We start from the raw sequence: 16,130 nt of genomic DNA on the forward strand, positions 1-16,130 counted from the left end.
CTGCACCTTTCTCTAACGGTAATCCAAGAATTGACGTGATTTGTGCTCGAACCGCTACTCGTCGTCTTTGGCGTTCAGAACGTCCTCAAGCTTGGTATCTACCGCACCGCCGACATCTCCAGCCTTGGCCCAGAATCGAGATAGGTGCCTTGAGCCAGAGTCGGACAGGACTGTGACGATCCTATGGCCGGGACCCAGCTTCATCGCTGTTTTGACTGCCGCAAAGCCTGTATCATAATGATTAGCAAGGTAGCAGACTAGGTACCAAGAATATACCCACAATTGACAGCACTGCTACTTCCAATGAAGATACCATCCTTTTCGACTAACCATCTAGCCATGGCCAACGCCTGCGCATCCGTCACTCGCACAGCATCGTCGACGAGCTCCTTTCCGGCTTCGAAGTTGGCGGTGACGCGGTTAATCCCAATGCCTTCGACGATCGTGTCAACCTGTCTTCGCCTCCTCGTGCCTTCTCTCTCCTTGAGATCAAACATGACACCGAATCGTACTCGGTTGTAGAGTCCACTTCCCTGAGGATCAGCCAGCACTACACTCAAGTTTGGAATCCGGGGTTTCAAGAAGAGGGCGACGCCAGAAATTGTACCCCCAGTACCGGCGCCGGCGACGAACGCATCGAGTTTCCCGTTGCACTGGGCATAAATCTCCGGACCTGTACCGTTATAATGAGCTCTCCAATTGGCTTCATTTTCGAACTGGTCCGCGAAGAAGCCTGTTCCACCCGTGGGAGACAGTGTTTGAGCTTGAGCGAGGGCGCGCGCGCGATTGACGAAGTTTTCCTTTTCAACGATCGGTGCGGGAGGTACACGATCTACAATTGCGCCTAATTTCAGGAGTAGGTTGGACTTTTCGATTGCTTGATCGGATGGCATGCAGCTATTGAGTGTCAGTTGCGGCATGAACACTTCATGTGTAAGCCCACGAGTCAATACTCACATGTGAGCGAGGTAGCCCTTTGCTCTGGCGAGCGTGGCCAGTGAAATGCCTGTCGAACCGGACGTGCCCTCGTAGATGGTATCTCCCGAGTGAGGTTTCAAGATACCTTTGTCCTCGGCCTTCGCAGGTTAATAATGGACATGAGAAGGAATCGAGGCATGTATCTCATACAATCTCAATCATGCTTAAAGCCACTCGGTCCTTGGAGCTCTGACCTGCTCCGTTCAGAAACTACAGCAGCATTAGGATCGATTTCCCTCAAATGTAGACGAATAGACGAAATAACGATACCTCTGCTTTTCCAAGAATCTCGCATCCAGTCGCATCTGACAAGGATTTGATGCGCAACAGGGGAGTATTCCCAATGCAGCCTTCAATGCCGTTTACAATGACAGGAGGTCCCGACCTGGCTGTCAACGAGTCTGCGGAGCTATCCTGCAAGCTGGTTGTCGACCGAGAAGGAGTTCCTCGGAGGCGATGCTTCAACTCCGGATACAGAAGCTCAGTAAATCCCACCGCGAGGAGGATTCCAGCCACAAAGGCGGTTCCTATATAGACCCTAGAATGATCATACATCTTGAGGAAAGTAAGCTCTGTGATCGGTCGAACTTTACAAAAAAGGCGCCCAAATTCAAAAGAGCGATTAGATCACGTTCGAGCAAGTGAGGTCAGAGGAGGAAGAGTCGGAGAAAAAAGCTCGGGCCACTTGAGGAACTCCTCCGCCGGCCTCCATCCATCATCCATCATTATCGTCATCTGTCAATTGTGTACGGCAATATCTAGTTATATCTCCTGAAAATCCCCCATCGTTCCATCGTCCTATGGACAACCAGATCCTGAGTCAGCTGTTTCGACAGCTGTTCCGACATCCTGCTTGTCAATCATTGAGGACATCGTCACCAATATCCCGCAGAGCAAATTGCGTCCGGTTGCAGGCGCCAGTTCGTCAACATTGTCGTCCTTTTCTCACGCGACGGTCACCGGCCAAGCGCAAGAGTACCGATGATGGGATGCATTGGCTCAAACGGGGGGATTATCCCAGAGACATTGAGGAGGAATTGAAGACATATCCGCTTGTCACGGCGAAAGATCTGCGGAACCGTCGCGAGCGCCCGCGGCAAGTGAAGATGTTGACGAGAGAATTCATTGATGGTACGTGACTTTTGCTTGCTCTGCAGAAATATCTATCAATGGCAAATGCACTTGGAGTACTGACTGGATCTTCTCTTTGTATAGATAGTTTGTATAATCCTCATTACGGCTATTTCTCGAAACACGCGACCATCTTCAGCCCCGGGGAGCCGTTTGATTTCAATAACATCGAAGACGGGCCGGCATTCCATCGCATGCTCGGAGAGCGGTATACAGAATTTGAAGATAACTTAGATGCGACACAGCCGGACGTGGCCCGTCAATTGTGGCATACTCCTACCGAACTGTTCCGCCCTTATTACGGGGAGACAATCGCTCGATACTTGGTGTCAAACTATAAATTGACATTGTACCCCTATCATGACCTGATCATCTACGAAATGGGAGCCGGCAACGGTACAATGATGATCAACATTTTGGATTTCATCCGAGAGACAGATTACGAAGTATACCAGCGAACCAAGTTCAAGATCATTGAGATCTCGCCCACACTCGCGGGCCTGCAGATGAAGAATCTGACCGATTCGGTGAATGCGGCTGGTCATATGGACCACGTTGAAATCATCAACCGATCCATCTTTGACTGGGATACCTATGTACATTCGCCTTGCTTCTTTCTCGCGTTGGAGGTGTTTGATAATTTCTCTCACGATGCGATTCGATATGACTGCAAGACGGAACTTCCCCAACAAGGCGGCATACTGATTGATGCGGATGGCGAATTTCACGAATACTACAATGCGCAAATCGACCCCGTGGCATCTCGGTTCTTGCGTGTGAGACAAGCTGCGGCGCGTCGGCCGTTCCCGAGTCCTCTGGGCCCCAAAGTCACGCGCCAATTGCGTGGTTCCCTGCCTTTCCAGAGCCCTTATACCCTTCCAGAGTATATTCCCACTCGGCTAATGCAGTTCTTTGACATCTTGGATAGCTACTTTCCTGCACATCGGCTGGTCGCGAGTGACTTCAGTAGTCTCCCGGATGCTGTTCCTGGTATCAATGCGCCAGTGGTGCAGACACGTTACAAGAGACGAACAGTGCCAGTGTCTACCCCATTCGTGAGTCCTTTTGTTTGAGAGAGTACGGACACATTATAACCGTGCAATGACAGGTTCATCAAGGCTACTTCGATATATTCTTCCCCACCGACTTCAACGTCATCGAGGATCTCTACCGCGCCATCACCGGGAAATTGACACAGGTGATGAGCCACGAGGACTTTGTCCGCCGTTGGGCGTATATAGAGGACACCGAGACGAGGAGCGGCGAGAATCCGCTGCTGAGCTGGTATAAGAATGCCAGCATGCTGATGACGGTTTAGACCAATGTATCAGTACTGTAAATGATATTGAATCATAACCATACCATGAAATCATTGCTCTTGTATCAGTTCCTTGATTCAGAGATCAACAACATCGGCCTTGTATCACTAGCAGCTCTTGTAATTCGCCTGGGTCAGCTTATACATACTCGGACCAGGATAAGCCATTGCCATTCGGCCTGCTCTGGGTGAGGGGATTCGGCAATCCAACCTTCTGCCCCTCTTTGTTCCCCGCAGACAAACCCTCAGATATCAGATCTGAGATACAGCTTCCCGTCTGGATTGGACAGAATATCCCCGGCGCATCGAACAGATGGGACACGCTCCTTGTATATCTTCCATTGATTGAAGGATCAATCATCTATCAGAAATGTATCATGCCGCTACCCCGTTATCTGCAACCAAAGGACATCTATATACAGCAGTCCCGTAAACTTCCCATACCTGCACACCTCGATCCATCACCTCTAACCACACAAACGGATGAACATTATGGCAATCTCAACAACACGACCTTGGAAATCAGCTGTGCAACAAAAACGCACGGCCCAACTCAACGCCATCCCCCCATCCTGGCGTCTCCCTCCCGCAACCCTCACTCCTCCCCTCCCCAACACCCTCGAAACCATCCGAACATGCGGCATCCTTTCTGCGCAGGAGCTTGAATGGACCGGGGCTAACGATGTGACAAATCTCCTTTCCCTCCTGGCTTCAAGAGAGGTGAGTTCCGTGCAGTTGACCACGGCATTCTGCAAGCGGGCGGCAATCGCGCAGCAGATGATCAAGTGTCTGACGGAGATCTTTTTCGACCGGGCGTTGGCGCGAGCGAAGGAGCTGGATGATCAGTATGAGAAGACTGGTGTCCTGACAGGACCTCTGCATGGATTACCGGTCTCCATCAAGGATCGGTTTGATGTGGAGGGGATTGATACTACGGTTGGTATGTTATTGCTGCTTGTGTGGGACTTGGTTCTTAAGATTGACGGGAGTATGAACAGGATGGGTTGGTTTAATTGGCAAGCCAGCTCAGAGGTCCAGTTCCATCGCCAGATTGCTAGAGTCCATGGGTGCAGTGCTCTATGTCAAGACGAATATACCACAGTCTCTGATGGTATGCGTGCTGTCTCACTCCGTCTACTCCTGCTGACAAGGCTCAGATGTCTGACTCGTACAACCATGTCTTCGGCCAATCCATCAACGCGTTCAACCACGAGCTCATCTCCGGCGGCAGCTCCGGAGGCGAAGGCGCCCTGATCGGCACAGGAGGCAGTATTCTAGGCATCGGGACGGATATCGGGGGCTCGATTCGCATCCCGGCTGCCTTGCAGGGTCTCTACTCTATCTGTCCGACGACGGGCCGTGTCCCGTGGGATTGTTCTTTGTGCGTCTATCAGTATCGTGCGTCCTGGAAAGGAATGGCTGACTGACGTGCCTTAACAGCATGCATCAGCACTACCTCGTCCCCCCAGTCGCAGGGCCCATGGCTCGAAGCATCGCGACCATTGAGTACTTTATGCAGTCACTTCTCGATTCGAACCCCTGGGACATCGACCCAGGCTGCGTACCCATTCCCTGGAGGAAGGAGTTAGCGGCCTTGCCTGACCGCAAGCTCAAGTTGGGAGTTTTCTTCGACGACGGGGTGGTCAGGCCACAGCCGCCTATAACTCGTGCTCTACGCGAAGTAGTAGCGAAGCTTGCAGCAGCTGGCCATGAAGGTATACTCTCAGTTGGTGTTCAAAGGGATGGCTTGGGCTGAATACTCGTAACAGTCATCGAATGGAGCACTTCCCTCCACGCTACGGGGACAGATCTTTGGACGAAAGCTATCCTAGCAGACGGGGGCTCGCACTGCAAACACCTCTGCGACATTGTCGATGAGCCATTGATCGAAGGGATGGTGGTCGGGACTGCAGCGGATGAACTTTCAATGCTGGAGCGGGAAAAGGTAGCCCAGCGCAGACAATTAATTCAGAAACCTCAAAGCCCCGAAGCTGACACTTCACAGCTCGAAGAAGAAAAGTGGCTCTTCCAAGAACGTTTTCTCAAGCAGTGGAAAGACAGCGGTATCGATGCGCTACTCATGCCCGTAACGCCCTGGGTTGGGTACAAGCCCAAAACCTGGGTGAAGAGCGCCCAGTGGTTGGGTTATACGGCGCTCTGGAACCTCTTGAACTACGCTGCAGTGACGGTGCCTGTGACGAGCGCAGATCCGGCTTTGGATCAGCCAGATCAAGACTGGTTGGCTTATACCCCTCGGAATCAGTCTGATGAGTTTAATCATGGCCAGTGTAAGAGATTCCGCTGTACATCCGTGACTTGCTATGCTAATATGTCATGATAGATGATATCGATTTGGTCAAGAATATGCCAATCTGCGTACAGATTGTAGGGGGGCGATTCGGGGAGGAAAAGGCTGTTGCTGTCGCGAAAGTGCTTGATGAGCTTGTACATTCGTGACGGAAGTGTCATGAGCGATGTTATTCAGATGGCTAACGTCTTGATTTGCCACTATATAACTATTGTTAGACTATAGATATTACAGCGCCGAATCGAGATAAGTGTCGTCACAATTTCGCCTGTCCCTGATGGGTATTCCCTTGCCAGGCAAACCCTATCTTCTTCCCAATGCCCGGTTCCACAATGACATTGACGACGGTGACCGTATCACTCAGAAACCCCTCCCGCGTAGCAGTCTCCAGCTCCTCTTCAGAGCGGACAAAGTATCCCTTCCCACCGCACATGGGACCGAGTTTCTCGTAACGGGTCTCGTAAAGGAGACTAGTCGACCGCAAGCCCTTTCTGCCGTCATCCCGGCCGTCAGATTTAGTGTCGTTGGCAGCCGTCTGAGCCTGTAGCTCCTTCCATGAGCTTTCGGAAGTACTGTCGCCGTGGTATATGCCCGAGTTGTTGACCACGAAGATGAGAGCGGGGATTCTGTAGCGTGCCATGGTCTCGATTTCCATCGCGCTGAACCCAAACGCACTGTCACCTTCAAGAGCCACGATCTTCTTTGGTTTGGCTGTGGAAGCTGGAAAGGCGTTGTACGCCTCGTGAGCGGCGATGATATATCCCATTCCTACGCCCATCGTAGCATATGTGCCAGCGTCCAGACGCTGGCGGGGATGATTCAGCGGAAAGACCGAACGTGAGATGTCCATAGTGTTAGCGCCTTCCGATACATACACGACGTTCCCCTCTTCAAAAGGCGTCAGCGAATTCAGCGTCGTCTTGATGATCTGGAAGGCCCGCTGGTAAGTCAAGGGGGAGTTCTTCGGCGTAGGCGTGAGTGCAGCCTTTTGCGCTTTGGCTTCATTCTTCTTCGCCGACTCCGCCAACAACGACAAAAACTGGCTCGGAACAGCCGAGGAGGCATAACGCCAGTTCGAAAGAGAAGCCAGCAGCTGCTCAACCACCAGATCGATATCTCCGATGATCCCCAGCTCCGCAGTGCCCGCATTGCGACCTATCTCTTCGGCACAGATGTCGACCTGGATGATCTTCGCCTTGGGAGACCATTTAGGCGGCTCGCCAAAATGCAGAATCCAGTTCAACCGCGCCCCAAGGACCAACACCACGTCCGCGTGCTTCAGCGCCGTGCTCCGCGCGCTCGACACATTGAGAGGATGTGAGTCTGGCGCTACGCCTTTCCCCATCGGGGTCGGCAGAAAAGGAATCTGCGTCTGCTCGACTAGCTTACGGATCCCACCCTCTGCCCTTGCATAGGCGGCTCCCTTGCCGATAATCAGTAACGGCGAACGAGCCGCCTTGAGCAACTGGGCCGCCTTGAGGATCAGGGCGGGGTCCCCGCTCGCCTTCGGAGGCGTCGGGACGAGTACATCCTCAGGCTCCGGCAAGCGGAAACCATGCGATGATTTGCCTTGGATCAGATCGGCAGGCAGGTCGACGAACGTCGGTCCCGGACGTCCGTACCAGCATGTCCGGTATGCGTTTTTCACGGCGCCAGCAACGAAATCGAGAGACGGCGGTCGCACGGCGAACTTGGTGTGCGGCGTGAGGAACGAGATGGCGTCCATCTCCTGGAAGGCGCCCTTGGTGACGCCTGATGTCTCCGCCGATCCGGCGAGTACAAGAAGGGGGAAGTTATTCGCGGAAGCATTGCCGATCTGTGTATTACAGGGAATTGTCAGTCACAGCTTGGTGATTTGGATCGCGCTCACTCACCCCAGCTAAGGCATGGAGGACTCCTGGTCCTCCAACGACAAGACAGACACCGGGTCGTCCTGTCATATACCCATAAACACTCGCTGCATAGCTGCATGCCTGCTCATTACGGAAAGCAATAAAGCGAATACCCAAGTTGATGGCCTCCTCTGCGATTTGGATTACTGGAACACCAACTAACCCGAAGATAACAGTGACGCCTAGATCGCGCAGCGTCCGAGCAATCAGCTGAGCACTAGTAACGACAGCCATCCTGGTGCTCGAGATACAGTGAGTCAATTCAGTATTATGTATCAAGTATCAGAGCATCGATGGAATGCCATCTCCGCGAACTTGGAGCTTCGGAGGATGGCGATGGATGAGGAGATGCTCTCGTGCAATCCCGAGGTTCCAAAATGACGCAAGGCCGGAATCATTCCCGAGGAATCGAGTCATTCATCATCAACAGCGTTATCACTCAGTATTCTATACACCTATATCTTCTTTGACTTCAGAATATAGAAATAATAATAGATGGCTTATTATCAGCGATCGTTTAGACGATCAGCATCGGTAGACTTCGCAGCGAGACATACGAAGACTGCTGGAAAAGAAACACTTCAGACTGCGGAATATAAGCAGATTCTCCTAGCATCTATTTGTTCGATAGCGATATCTCATGGTGTAAATCAAATTCGCTGCATGTTGACCTTAATGGTACGAAGTAAAGACATATGGTATCCAACACATCAACTAAGACATGAAATAAACATGCCCGATCATGCCACATCTTGCCCGTTCGTTCTATAAAGACAGAAAACACAGGAGGTATCATTCCTAGAAATCGAATTCTTTCCGGAACACATTCACATCCATTCCTGCCACTACCATATCAGCCAGATCCCGACGGCCCATCTGGCTGAATACACGCCGCAGCGTATCGTACAGGTTGGTGCTCTGGTTCTGGCTGATATGGAGCATTCGCTCCAGTTGTTCGTCATCAATACCGCCCTCACCACCGCCAACGATCTCACGAGCTCGCTCCCGACCTTCCTGTTCAACGATACGGTGCATAGACAAAGCGCCTAGGAGGTGCTGTGCGGCCTCGGGATAGCAACCAATGTTGATGCAGGATACGCCGAGGTTGTACCGGGCACGGACAAAGTTGGGGTTGATTGTAAGAGCTTGCTCGTATGCCTGAATAGCCTCCTCTGAGCGACCGGAGTTGGCAAGGGTAGCTCCGAGACGGTTCCAGAGAAGGTGAAGCTGCTCCTTCTGATTTACCGTGCCCGACTCTGTAGATGCCAGCGCGGCGGAGAAGCAGTCGACAGCCTTGTCGTATTCCTCTGCACAGTAGAACAGAACGCCCAAGCCAACTTGAACGTCTGGATCCATCTGCTCTCCGGAAGGTGACAGCTGAGCCGCCTTGATGAATAGAGCGGTGACCCGCTCATGTAGAATCTGGCGATCCGTAAAGCCCAAGTCTGCGTCGGATGACAGATCCTTGGGATCGATGATCTGAGGATACTTGACTGAAAGCCAACGCTCGAGGGTACGGTAAGCTGTCGAGTCATACCCTTCGTTTGTATACGAAACAGCCAACCCCATGAGTGCGTCCAAATTGTTGGGATCAATCTTCAACGCCTGTTCCAGGGCCCGAATAGCAGGAAGCTCCTTCTCGTTTTGCGCCTGTGCGGATCCCAGCATTGTCCAGGCTTGAACGTGCTGAGGGTCCTTCTGAACAGCCGCCTCGAAAGCCAGAGCGGCCAAGGAAAGATTGCCGCCTTCGCGCATGATCTTGACGCCTTCTTCAAAGGGGTTGGTCACATTCCGGAACACGTTTTCCTCTTCGAACATGTAATCGCCCAGCTGAGGATCTCTGAAACGCGTGTTGAGGTTGTCAAAGCCGTCCCACTCGCCAAGGTCTCCCAGGTGCATGTTGTCGTTGATATCGAAAGAGGCGTCTTCCTCTGCCAGTTTCCTGCTTGCCGCCGATTCAGCTTGGACTCTTTGCCATACGCTCTCAAAAGCACCGTAATCTTGAGCATTACCGGTGTCAGTAGTGGGGACTGACCTATCAAGATCATTCAGCTCCGCCTCCATAGCTGCATTGGCCTCATCGTCCAGGGTCTGGTTGCCCGCCGTCTCCATCTCGGCAAACTGCGCCTCCCAGTTCTCATCGTCGAGCTCGACCATGCGGCCCTTGCCCTTGTCCTGAGTAGCGGCCTCCGCTGGCTGTTGTTGCATGCCCATGGGTGTATAGGCTGGACGCATCATGCCCATTCCTCCCATCCCCATGTACCCCATGCCCATAGGACGCTGGTAACCTGCCATCATCGGCGACGCGGACGTGGCTGGACTTGACGTTTGTGGCAGGCCAACCCGACTCTGTTGTTGGAAGCGAGCAAACTCTGCAGGTGTGAATGCGGACCCGTTGTTCATTAGAGGCCCTGTAGGGCCGGCAAAGGCAGCCTCCATCCGGGCATGTTCGCCAGTATCAAATTCAGCCGCCCACCCGGGAGACCCCGTCCTCGGCGGAGTGGTCTGAAAGTGATCTAACTCGCGCCTCAATTGTTCCATCGCAAATGGCTGTGGTGCTGCCCCGGGAATCTGGCCTGGTTGTTGTGCGGCGAACTCGTCCATCATCTACATAGATTACCAATCCATTGTTAGCGAGAATAACTAGCAGTAGCTTCAAGGGGAGTGGAATTATCATACCTGATCCTGACCGCCCATCATACTCCTCGACCGCATACTCTCTTGCATGCCCCCGGGACCCCTGCCAACGAGGCGGTCCCGTTGGAGCGACTTGTCGTCCTGAACATGCTTTGTGAACTGTGTGAGCGGATTTCCCGCGGTGGAGCACTCAGCGCCGCCAAGGAACGACATGTTGACAGATTTACTATGAACTCGTCTGACAAAATAACATTAATAGTGGAGAAAAGATTTGAACAATCAACGATCAGCTTCGATAGACTCGAGGATAAAAAGAAAGATGAGGATGGTAGATGGCAACGGTATCTCCGCCAAAAACGTGGGGTTGAAACCGATCGGAGAGGTGCTGATGCCGAGGTCCGCCGCCAGGTCACGTGCTTTAATATCACGAAATCCCTGTCCATTGTCCATTATTATTATTTTCTAAGTAGAGGTAATCTCATCAGGTGTAGGCAGTTATTCGGACGTTTCTTACATCGAGAGACACTACAACTGTGTCTTGTATATAATATACTTCCGAATGCCTGCTGAGTATACATCTTATGTAAAATGGTACATCATTCGCCGAATTTTTGTAAGACAACCAAACACATAAAAAAGAAGCAGAGCCCAACCGACTGAATAATGAGACTGATTAATGTTCACCCGTAACCTCCTCGATACGATCAGCCCTCCGGTTGGTATGACTGTAGTCCACGCGAATTTGTCGACCGTAAGGTGCCTTCCGGCTGAGAATCTCGAAAGCCTTCTGGGCACTCTCAATATCGAGGAATTCTGCATGAGCGAAGCCACGGGGTTGTCCTGATCGTCGATCAATCGATACCCGAACATCAATCACATTGTGGATGTCCTTGAAGAGATCGTTCAGATCCCGATCGGTCATCTCAAACGACAGGTTGCCGAGATACAACGTCTTCGAAACGGGCTGCACGGGCTTGACTCCGTCCGCATTGCTAGTCGCATACTGTGCGGTTACACGACGGCCCTCATAGATTTGCAAATGCATACCCTCGATGGCACGTCTGGCGGCATCGACAGTGTCAAACTGCACGTACGCAAACCTATTCGATAAAAGGAACACATTGTTAGAATTCTCCTTTCCCACAGAGGACAATAGAAACTGGACTCACCCTCTGCTCATTCCCCGGTTATCAGTAATGACATTGACTCTCTCCACAACACCAAACTGCTGCATGTGTTTCTTCAAATCTTCGGCTGTCACATCGTAGAAGATATTTCCAACATAGATTGTCTCTTTAGGCGCGGGGGAAGTCTCCAGGAGTCGGAGCCGCCTCCTCCTTATCAGTGGCTCCGCATCGCGAACATCAGACTCCACCGCAATGATGTCCGAAGGATCATGATTCTCGTCCTCTGACGAGCTCGTCGGATCCCGGCTGGCGGAGTTGTCGCTGAACCATCTCGTATGTAATGGTATTTGTGATTGCAGAGGGCGCAATACGGGTAGAGGGACGCGAGGTGCGAGGGCCCGGGATGACCATGCCGGCGCAGAGACCGGCAGAGACAGGAGGCGACTGGCTGCTCGCCGAAAGCAATGCCTGAAAGAGAAGCAATCAGTCACGACGTCTTTGATAGATAAATACCTATCACAGCATCCATATCGAATAGATGGGTCATTTCTTACATTTTCTGTGTTCTCGTGAATTGAGTTGGGAATATATGACCGAGGGCAAAGGCTGAAAATACAGAATGCGTTGAGCAAAATGTTTATCGGATCCGATAAGGCCACGTGACAGCGTCAGGCCATGCGCCATATGAGACTACTGGATCTATGAATGAGAGAATGAAAGGCTTGAGACTTCTTTACCAGCTTTTGTTTTGTGCGAAGAAATGAGAATAAAACCGACTTAGTGCCAAATATTCAGGCGATTATTCACAGTGAAATTCTGGGAATCGAGTGGAGAAACATGATATATACAGCCTTCTGGATTTGTACATTTCCCAGACATCCCAACAAGAAAGAGGGTGATTTTAGTCCTGAGAAGACGCCACATCTTCGAAACCATACACCGGTATGAGAAAAGATAATCCTGCAAAAAAGAGTGAATCGCTGGCCAACTGGATTTTCAAACAAAGTGCTTTTGCGATCGACATGAGTACCACTATAAGATGCCCTCGCCTGGAGCGTTGTTGCTTTTCTGAGAAGAGTTGTTGTCGTAAGTCCCGCTAAGGCCCGGACTCTCGTACTTCACTGGGTCTGGCGAGAAGACATTGGAAAAGCGAGGCAAAGGCCGCATATTATCCGCAGTGTTACCTTGCTGCATAGCAGGTAACTGTGTGGAGGATAAGGACCCTTGACCCTGTAACGACGAGTGTAGTGGTGCTGCTGGTGATGGTTGCTGCTGCTGTCCATCGAACGTTGGCCACCATTGGTTCTGTATGTCAAGATTCGAACTCTGAATATAAGTGTCCCAAGCCTCCTGTTCTCGGGCGTTAGTAATGTCCAGTGGGGTCAAGGCATGAAAAGGGTCAGGCCTACCCAATCCAAGTTCAGCTGCATATCAGGCATTTGTCCAAACATTGTGCTGAACGGGGACACAGCTCCGGGCACCTCTGCTGTGGATCCAAATTGCCCCGGGGCAGAAGGCGTTTCTGACACTTTGAAACCAGTTTCGTTAAATGCGGGGGATCCTGAGTTTACGGCGCTCAGTCCACTGCTCAACAATCCCAAGGTCATTGCGGCGCTTTGCTTCTCATCCTGAGGTTCGAAGGCCGGCGCAGTAGCATTACTTTCCGGAAACCCTAAATTCAGTTTGCCAAGCATCACTTCGAGAATGCCAGCGGCTTTCCAAGCTTCAAGTGACTCGTCACGAAGTTCATCCCAAATCTCTAGAGAACGTTGCAATGCCATGATCATCTCCTGTCGTCGCTCCCTGCCCCACGCAAAGGTGTCGCCGGAATCTCTTCCACCGGCTTGCAATTTGAGTCCATGATACAGGTCAAAGCAGACAATAGTTGCAGCGAGCAAGAAATCATTGGAGCTGAGGGAATTTACGCGATTCTGTCTTGTGCGCAAACGTCCCGTCGGCCTTGTCTCTGCGTGTAGCATTGACTGAAACCGCAGCAGCTCCAGGGCTGAATCGATGCAAGTCTTGCGTGAGTATGTGAATCGGGGATTTCCACGTGCTAGAACGATATAAGGCCGGTGGAGAACACACTGCGCTTTATGATAGACGCTCATTATCTGCCAAAGGTCAGTACTGCAAATCGCGGTATATCTTGCAAGTGATTGACGTACACCGAAGCGCGACATAATAAGATTGGACGGGTCCAACTGACACTCCTCAATAGGACGAATGACAAGATGCTCCGGAATCAAGTCCCGAGCTCGGCGAAGCTCAGCATCCAACTCCATCACCTTGTCATAAGATTCACTTTGCACGCTAGAGGCGAGCTCGCTGACTCGGCCAAATACGTACGCCAGACGGGCTTTGGCGATGAGGTACGAGATAGGTGTCGGTTCATTCGCCGGTCGTGAGAGAGGCAGTTCCTTGCAATTTTCATCGAAATCATCATCATATAGATTCCGCGGAAGCTCCGTATCACTATCCACAGTGCGAATCATGCTGGGCAGCCCAACCTGAAACGAAAAGAGCAAGTCGGATTGCCGCACGAAAGTCCATACGCGTCGGCGCATCTCACCTTGAAAGGGGGTAATGTTGGGGAAAACTTTTGAGTCCCGGTGATATCCCATTCTCATCGCTAGCCTTGCGACGACACCTACAAGCACCCAGACAGAAACATCTGCTTCCTTCGTTTGACGAAAGTCACCATGAAGATGAAAGATGAATGTCTCGATCAGGTAGGGATAAGGTTTGGTATAATCGGCCAGAGTCAGACATTGAGCGACTAGATTTCGAAAAGTTCCAGCCATGTCCAAAGATTTTCCTCGAAACTCGGGTGGCTCGTCCCCTTCTTGGTTATATGACAGCATAGCCAGTCGCATCATGGCGAACAGCATGCCCACCCAGACAATGCAGGTTTGAGAAGGATCTTCCCAATGTTTGTTATACTGGGAGAGGAAGTCAGAATGAATATCGGTCTGCAGGAGAACAACCATGCTTACCTGAGCTTGAAACGTCGGACCGTGAAGAATATCTGTTCGCGCGTTAGTCATACGTGCGTTTACATGCAAGTTCTCGGAGTCAGTTGGTACTCACGAGTCGCTGGATCATAGCTATTGAAATAGCGAGCAATAAGCATATCTGTTGTGTACCTCGAGGGAAAGGAAGACATAATCTCTGCGCGGCTGGCAGGCTTCATGGCTCCAAGAAGCAGCGTGGAGCCCGGAACATCGGTCGGCAACTTGGTTGTCTTGATCTTCTCGGCTTGCTCCTCATACTGCTTCTTGTGTGTTTGGAAGTAATTACGAACTTCGGCGATCTGTAGTTTCATGTAAATGAAGAGAACTTATGAGCGCATGGTCAAGGGCTGACTTACATCGTTGAGGACGGAAGCCCAGTGCGCATCGCTGATATAGTATGATTTATTGTTGTCGACTTTCATGATACCAAATGACTTGGTGACTTGCTCCGTATCGCTCTCCTCCGGAGCATTTGATGTCTCTTCGTCCACATCGATTTCGTGACCGTGATTGAGGGAGCCCACACTACTGCTGGTTCCGGAAATTGCTGCCATTGCCGCTGCCGGGCCTGCAGACTGCGATCCGTTGGTCATCAGGGACAGTACCAAGCTCTCGAGTCGGTCTATTCTGTTCTGCATATCGTCTGGGGAACTTGAGGCCGAGTTCTGTGTCGCGTTCTTCCTTCGCGCATTTGCTTGAGCATAGGTACAGGAAGAAGCATCGCCTCGCTTTACGCAGTTCTCGCATGGGTGGGCGCGGTTACATTTCAATCTGATGATACGGTGTCAGAGTATGCTCTTCTTCAAATGAAGGGAAAGACGAAAATACTCACTTTCTATGCCGGCAGGGGCCGCAAGAAAGTGGCACCCTGTTTCGCTTTCGGATGACTCTAAACTGACCTTCCGGCGAAACGGCGCCAACGCTCGAGGAGGTAGATGGTGGAGTAGGCGACATTTCGGAGATGAGACCTTGGAGAACGGTTTTGCTAGATTTGTCGAAATGTATTCGTAAGTCAAGCCACGTAGGCCAACTGGCTTCACTTCCCGATCCCTCAGAACTCCGAATGGGCACGGCGCAATAGCGAGCTCTCAGCGAGGCCTAGCACCACGTGCTTATCTGAGATTCTGGGATATCTCAATCCAGGTGTGAAATGTCCGTTGGGTACGTCGCGCGCTCGATTTGAGAGGTAGCTGACCAAGCGTGTGCACAACGCAGTCTCGTCGACGGAGGGCGATTAAGTTCTCGTGATATCGAGAAGAGGCGCAGGTTTGATTACTGCTAAGTTTCTGACAGCGTTTCAGCGGACGATTTAGCAGCGAACAATGAGCCTGGATTGCTAAGCTTTAGTGGGGTTGATAGGTCGCGGCGGCGTTTTTTTGAGTTGAGCTCGTTGGTGATTTATGCGGCACTGCTTTCCTGCTGTTAACAGCATGCGCAAACATCACAAATGTGAAGCGCTTGAACTACTGTGCGTTAATAAGAAGAATCGCAGAAGGCGACCGAAGGCAGGGAAATGATAGTGTGGATGGGCGGACGGGCACAAGCGGTCGACGCTATCAAGTGATTTCGTCGAAACAGGGGGGCGACGGACCAAAAAGAAGTCTCAAGAATCTTTCGTTCTTCTGCGATATGGCGACCCGCAGAAGAGATTGACATTCAATAAAATGCGCCAGTCCTTCGAGACCGAGAATTAAGGATACAGATGGAAGAAATAATAAAAGGAAT

At 51.4% G+C, this 16,130-nt stretch overlaps 6 protein-coding genes across 6 annotated transcripts; 2 read left to right on the forward strand and 4 right to left on the reverse strand.

The window, feature by feature from the left end:
• Nucleotides 1-54: 54 nt before the first annotated feature.
• Nucleotides 55-1,533, reverse strand: CDV56_104701 (putative cysteine synthase; the record flags this gene model as incomplete). Its single annotated transcript, XM_026758320.1, has 5 exons — nt 55-227; nt 281-897; nt 958-1,076; nt 1,129-1,188; nt 1,249-1,533. 5 exons carry the CDS (start codon nt 1,531-1,533, stop codon nt 55-57), a joined length of 1,254 nt encoding a protein of 417 aa, XP_026615171.1.
• A 434-nt stretch (nt 1,534-1,967) lies between these two features.
• On the forward strand, nt 1,968-3,427 carry CDV56_104873 (class I SAM-dependent methyltransferase; the record flags this gene model as incomplete). Its single annotated transcript, XM_026758492.1, has 3 exons — nt 1,968-2,109; nt 2,194-3,164; nt 3,218-3,427. 3 exons carry the CDS (start codon nt 1,968-1,970, stop codon nt 3,425-3,427), a joined length of 1,323 nt encoding a protein of 440 aa, XP_026615172.1.
• Nucleotides 3,428-3,919: 492 nt separating this feature from the next.
• CDV56_105033 (putative acetamidase) lies at nt 3,920-5,884 on the forward strand (the record flags this gene model as incomplete). Its single annotated transcript, XM_026758652.1, has 6 exons — nt 3,920-4,367; nt 4,426-4,538; nt 4,585-4,808; nt 4,868-5,142; nt 5,197-5,715; nt 5,769-5,884. The coding sequence occupies 6 exons, from the start codon at nt 3,920-3,922 to the stop codon at nt 5,882-5,884; spliced, it is 1,695 nt and encodes a 564-aa protein (XP_026615173.1).
• Nucleotides 5,885-5,991: 107 nt separating this feature from the next.
• CDV56_105181 (indolepyruvate decarboxylase family protein) lies at nt 5,992-7,861 on the reverse strand (the record flags this gene model as incomplete). The annotated part of the gene is made up of 2 exons (XM_026758800.1): nt 5,992-7,551; nt 7,610-7,861. The coding sequence occupies 2 exons, from the start codon at nt 7,859-7,861 to the stop codon at nt 5,992-5,994; spliced, it is 1,812 nt and encodes a 603-aa protein (XP_026615174.1).
• Nucleotides 7,862-8,425: 564 nt separating this feature from the next.
• Nucleotides 8,426-10,477, reverse strand: CDV56_105387 (tetratricopeptide repeat protein; the record flags this gene model as incomplete). The annotated part of the gene is made up of 2 exons (XM_026759006.1): nt 8,426-10,234; nt 10,307-10,477. 2 exons carry the CDS (start codon nt 10,475-10,477, stop codon nt 8,426-8,428), a joined length of 1,980 nt encoding a protein of 659 aa, XP_026615175.1.
• Nucleotides 10,478-10,937: 460 nt separating this feature from the next.
• On the reverse strand, nt 10,938-15,359 carry CDV56_105572 (uncharacterized protein; the record flags this gene model as incomplete). Its single annotated transcript, XM_026759191.1, has 9 exons — nt 10,938-11,364; nt 11,434-11,712; nt 11,763-11,859; nt 12,717-12,741; nt 12,801-13,505; nt 13,560-14,419; nt 14,482-14,704; nt 14,762-15,176; nt 15,238-15,359. 9 exons carry the CDS (start codon nt 15,357-15,359, stop codon nt 10,938-10,940), a joined length of 3,153 nt encoding a protein of 1,050 aa, XP_026615176.1.
• Nucleotides 15,360-16,130: the final 771 nt, after the last annotated feature.

The sequence above is a fragment of the Aspergillus thermomutatus genome (assembly GCF_002237265.1).
Source record: "Aspergillus thermomutatus strain HMR AF 39 chromosome Unknown NODE_73, whole genome shotgun sequence".
In the NCBI taxonomy this organism is placed as follows: Eukaryota; Fungi; Ascomycota; class Eurotiomycetes; order Eurotiales; family Aspergillaceae; genus Aspergillus; species Aspergillus thermomutatus.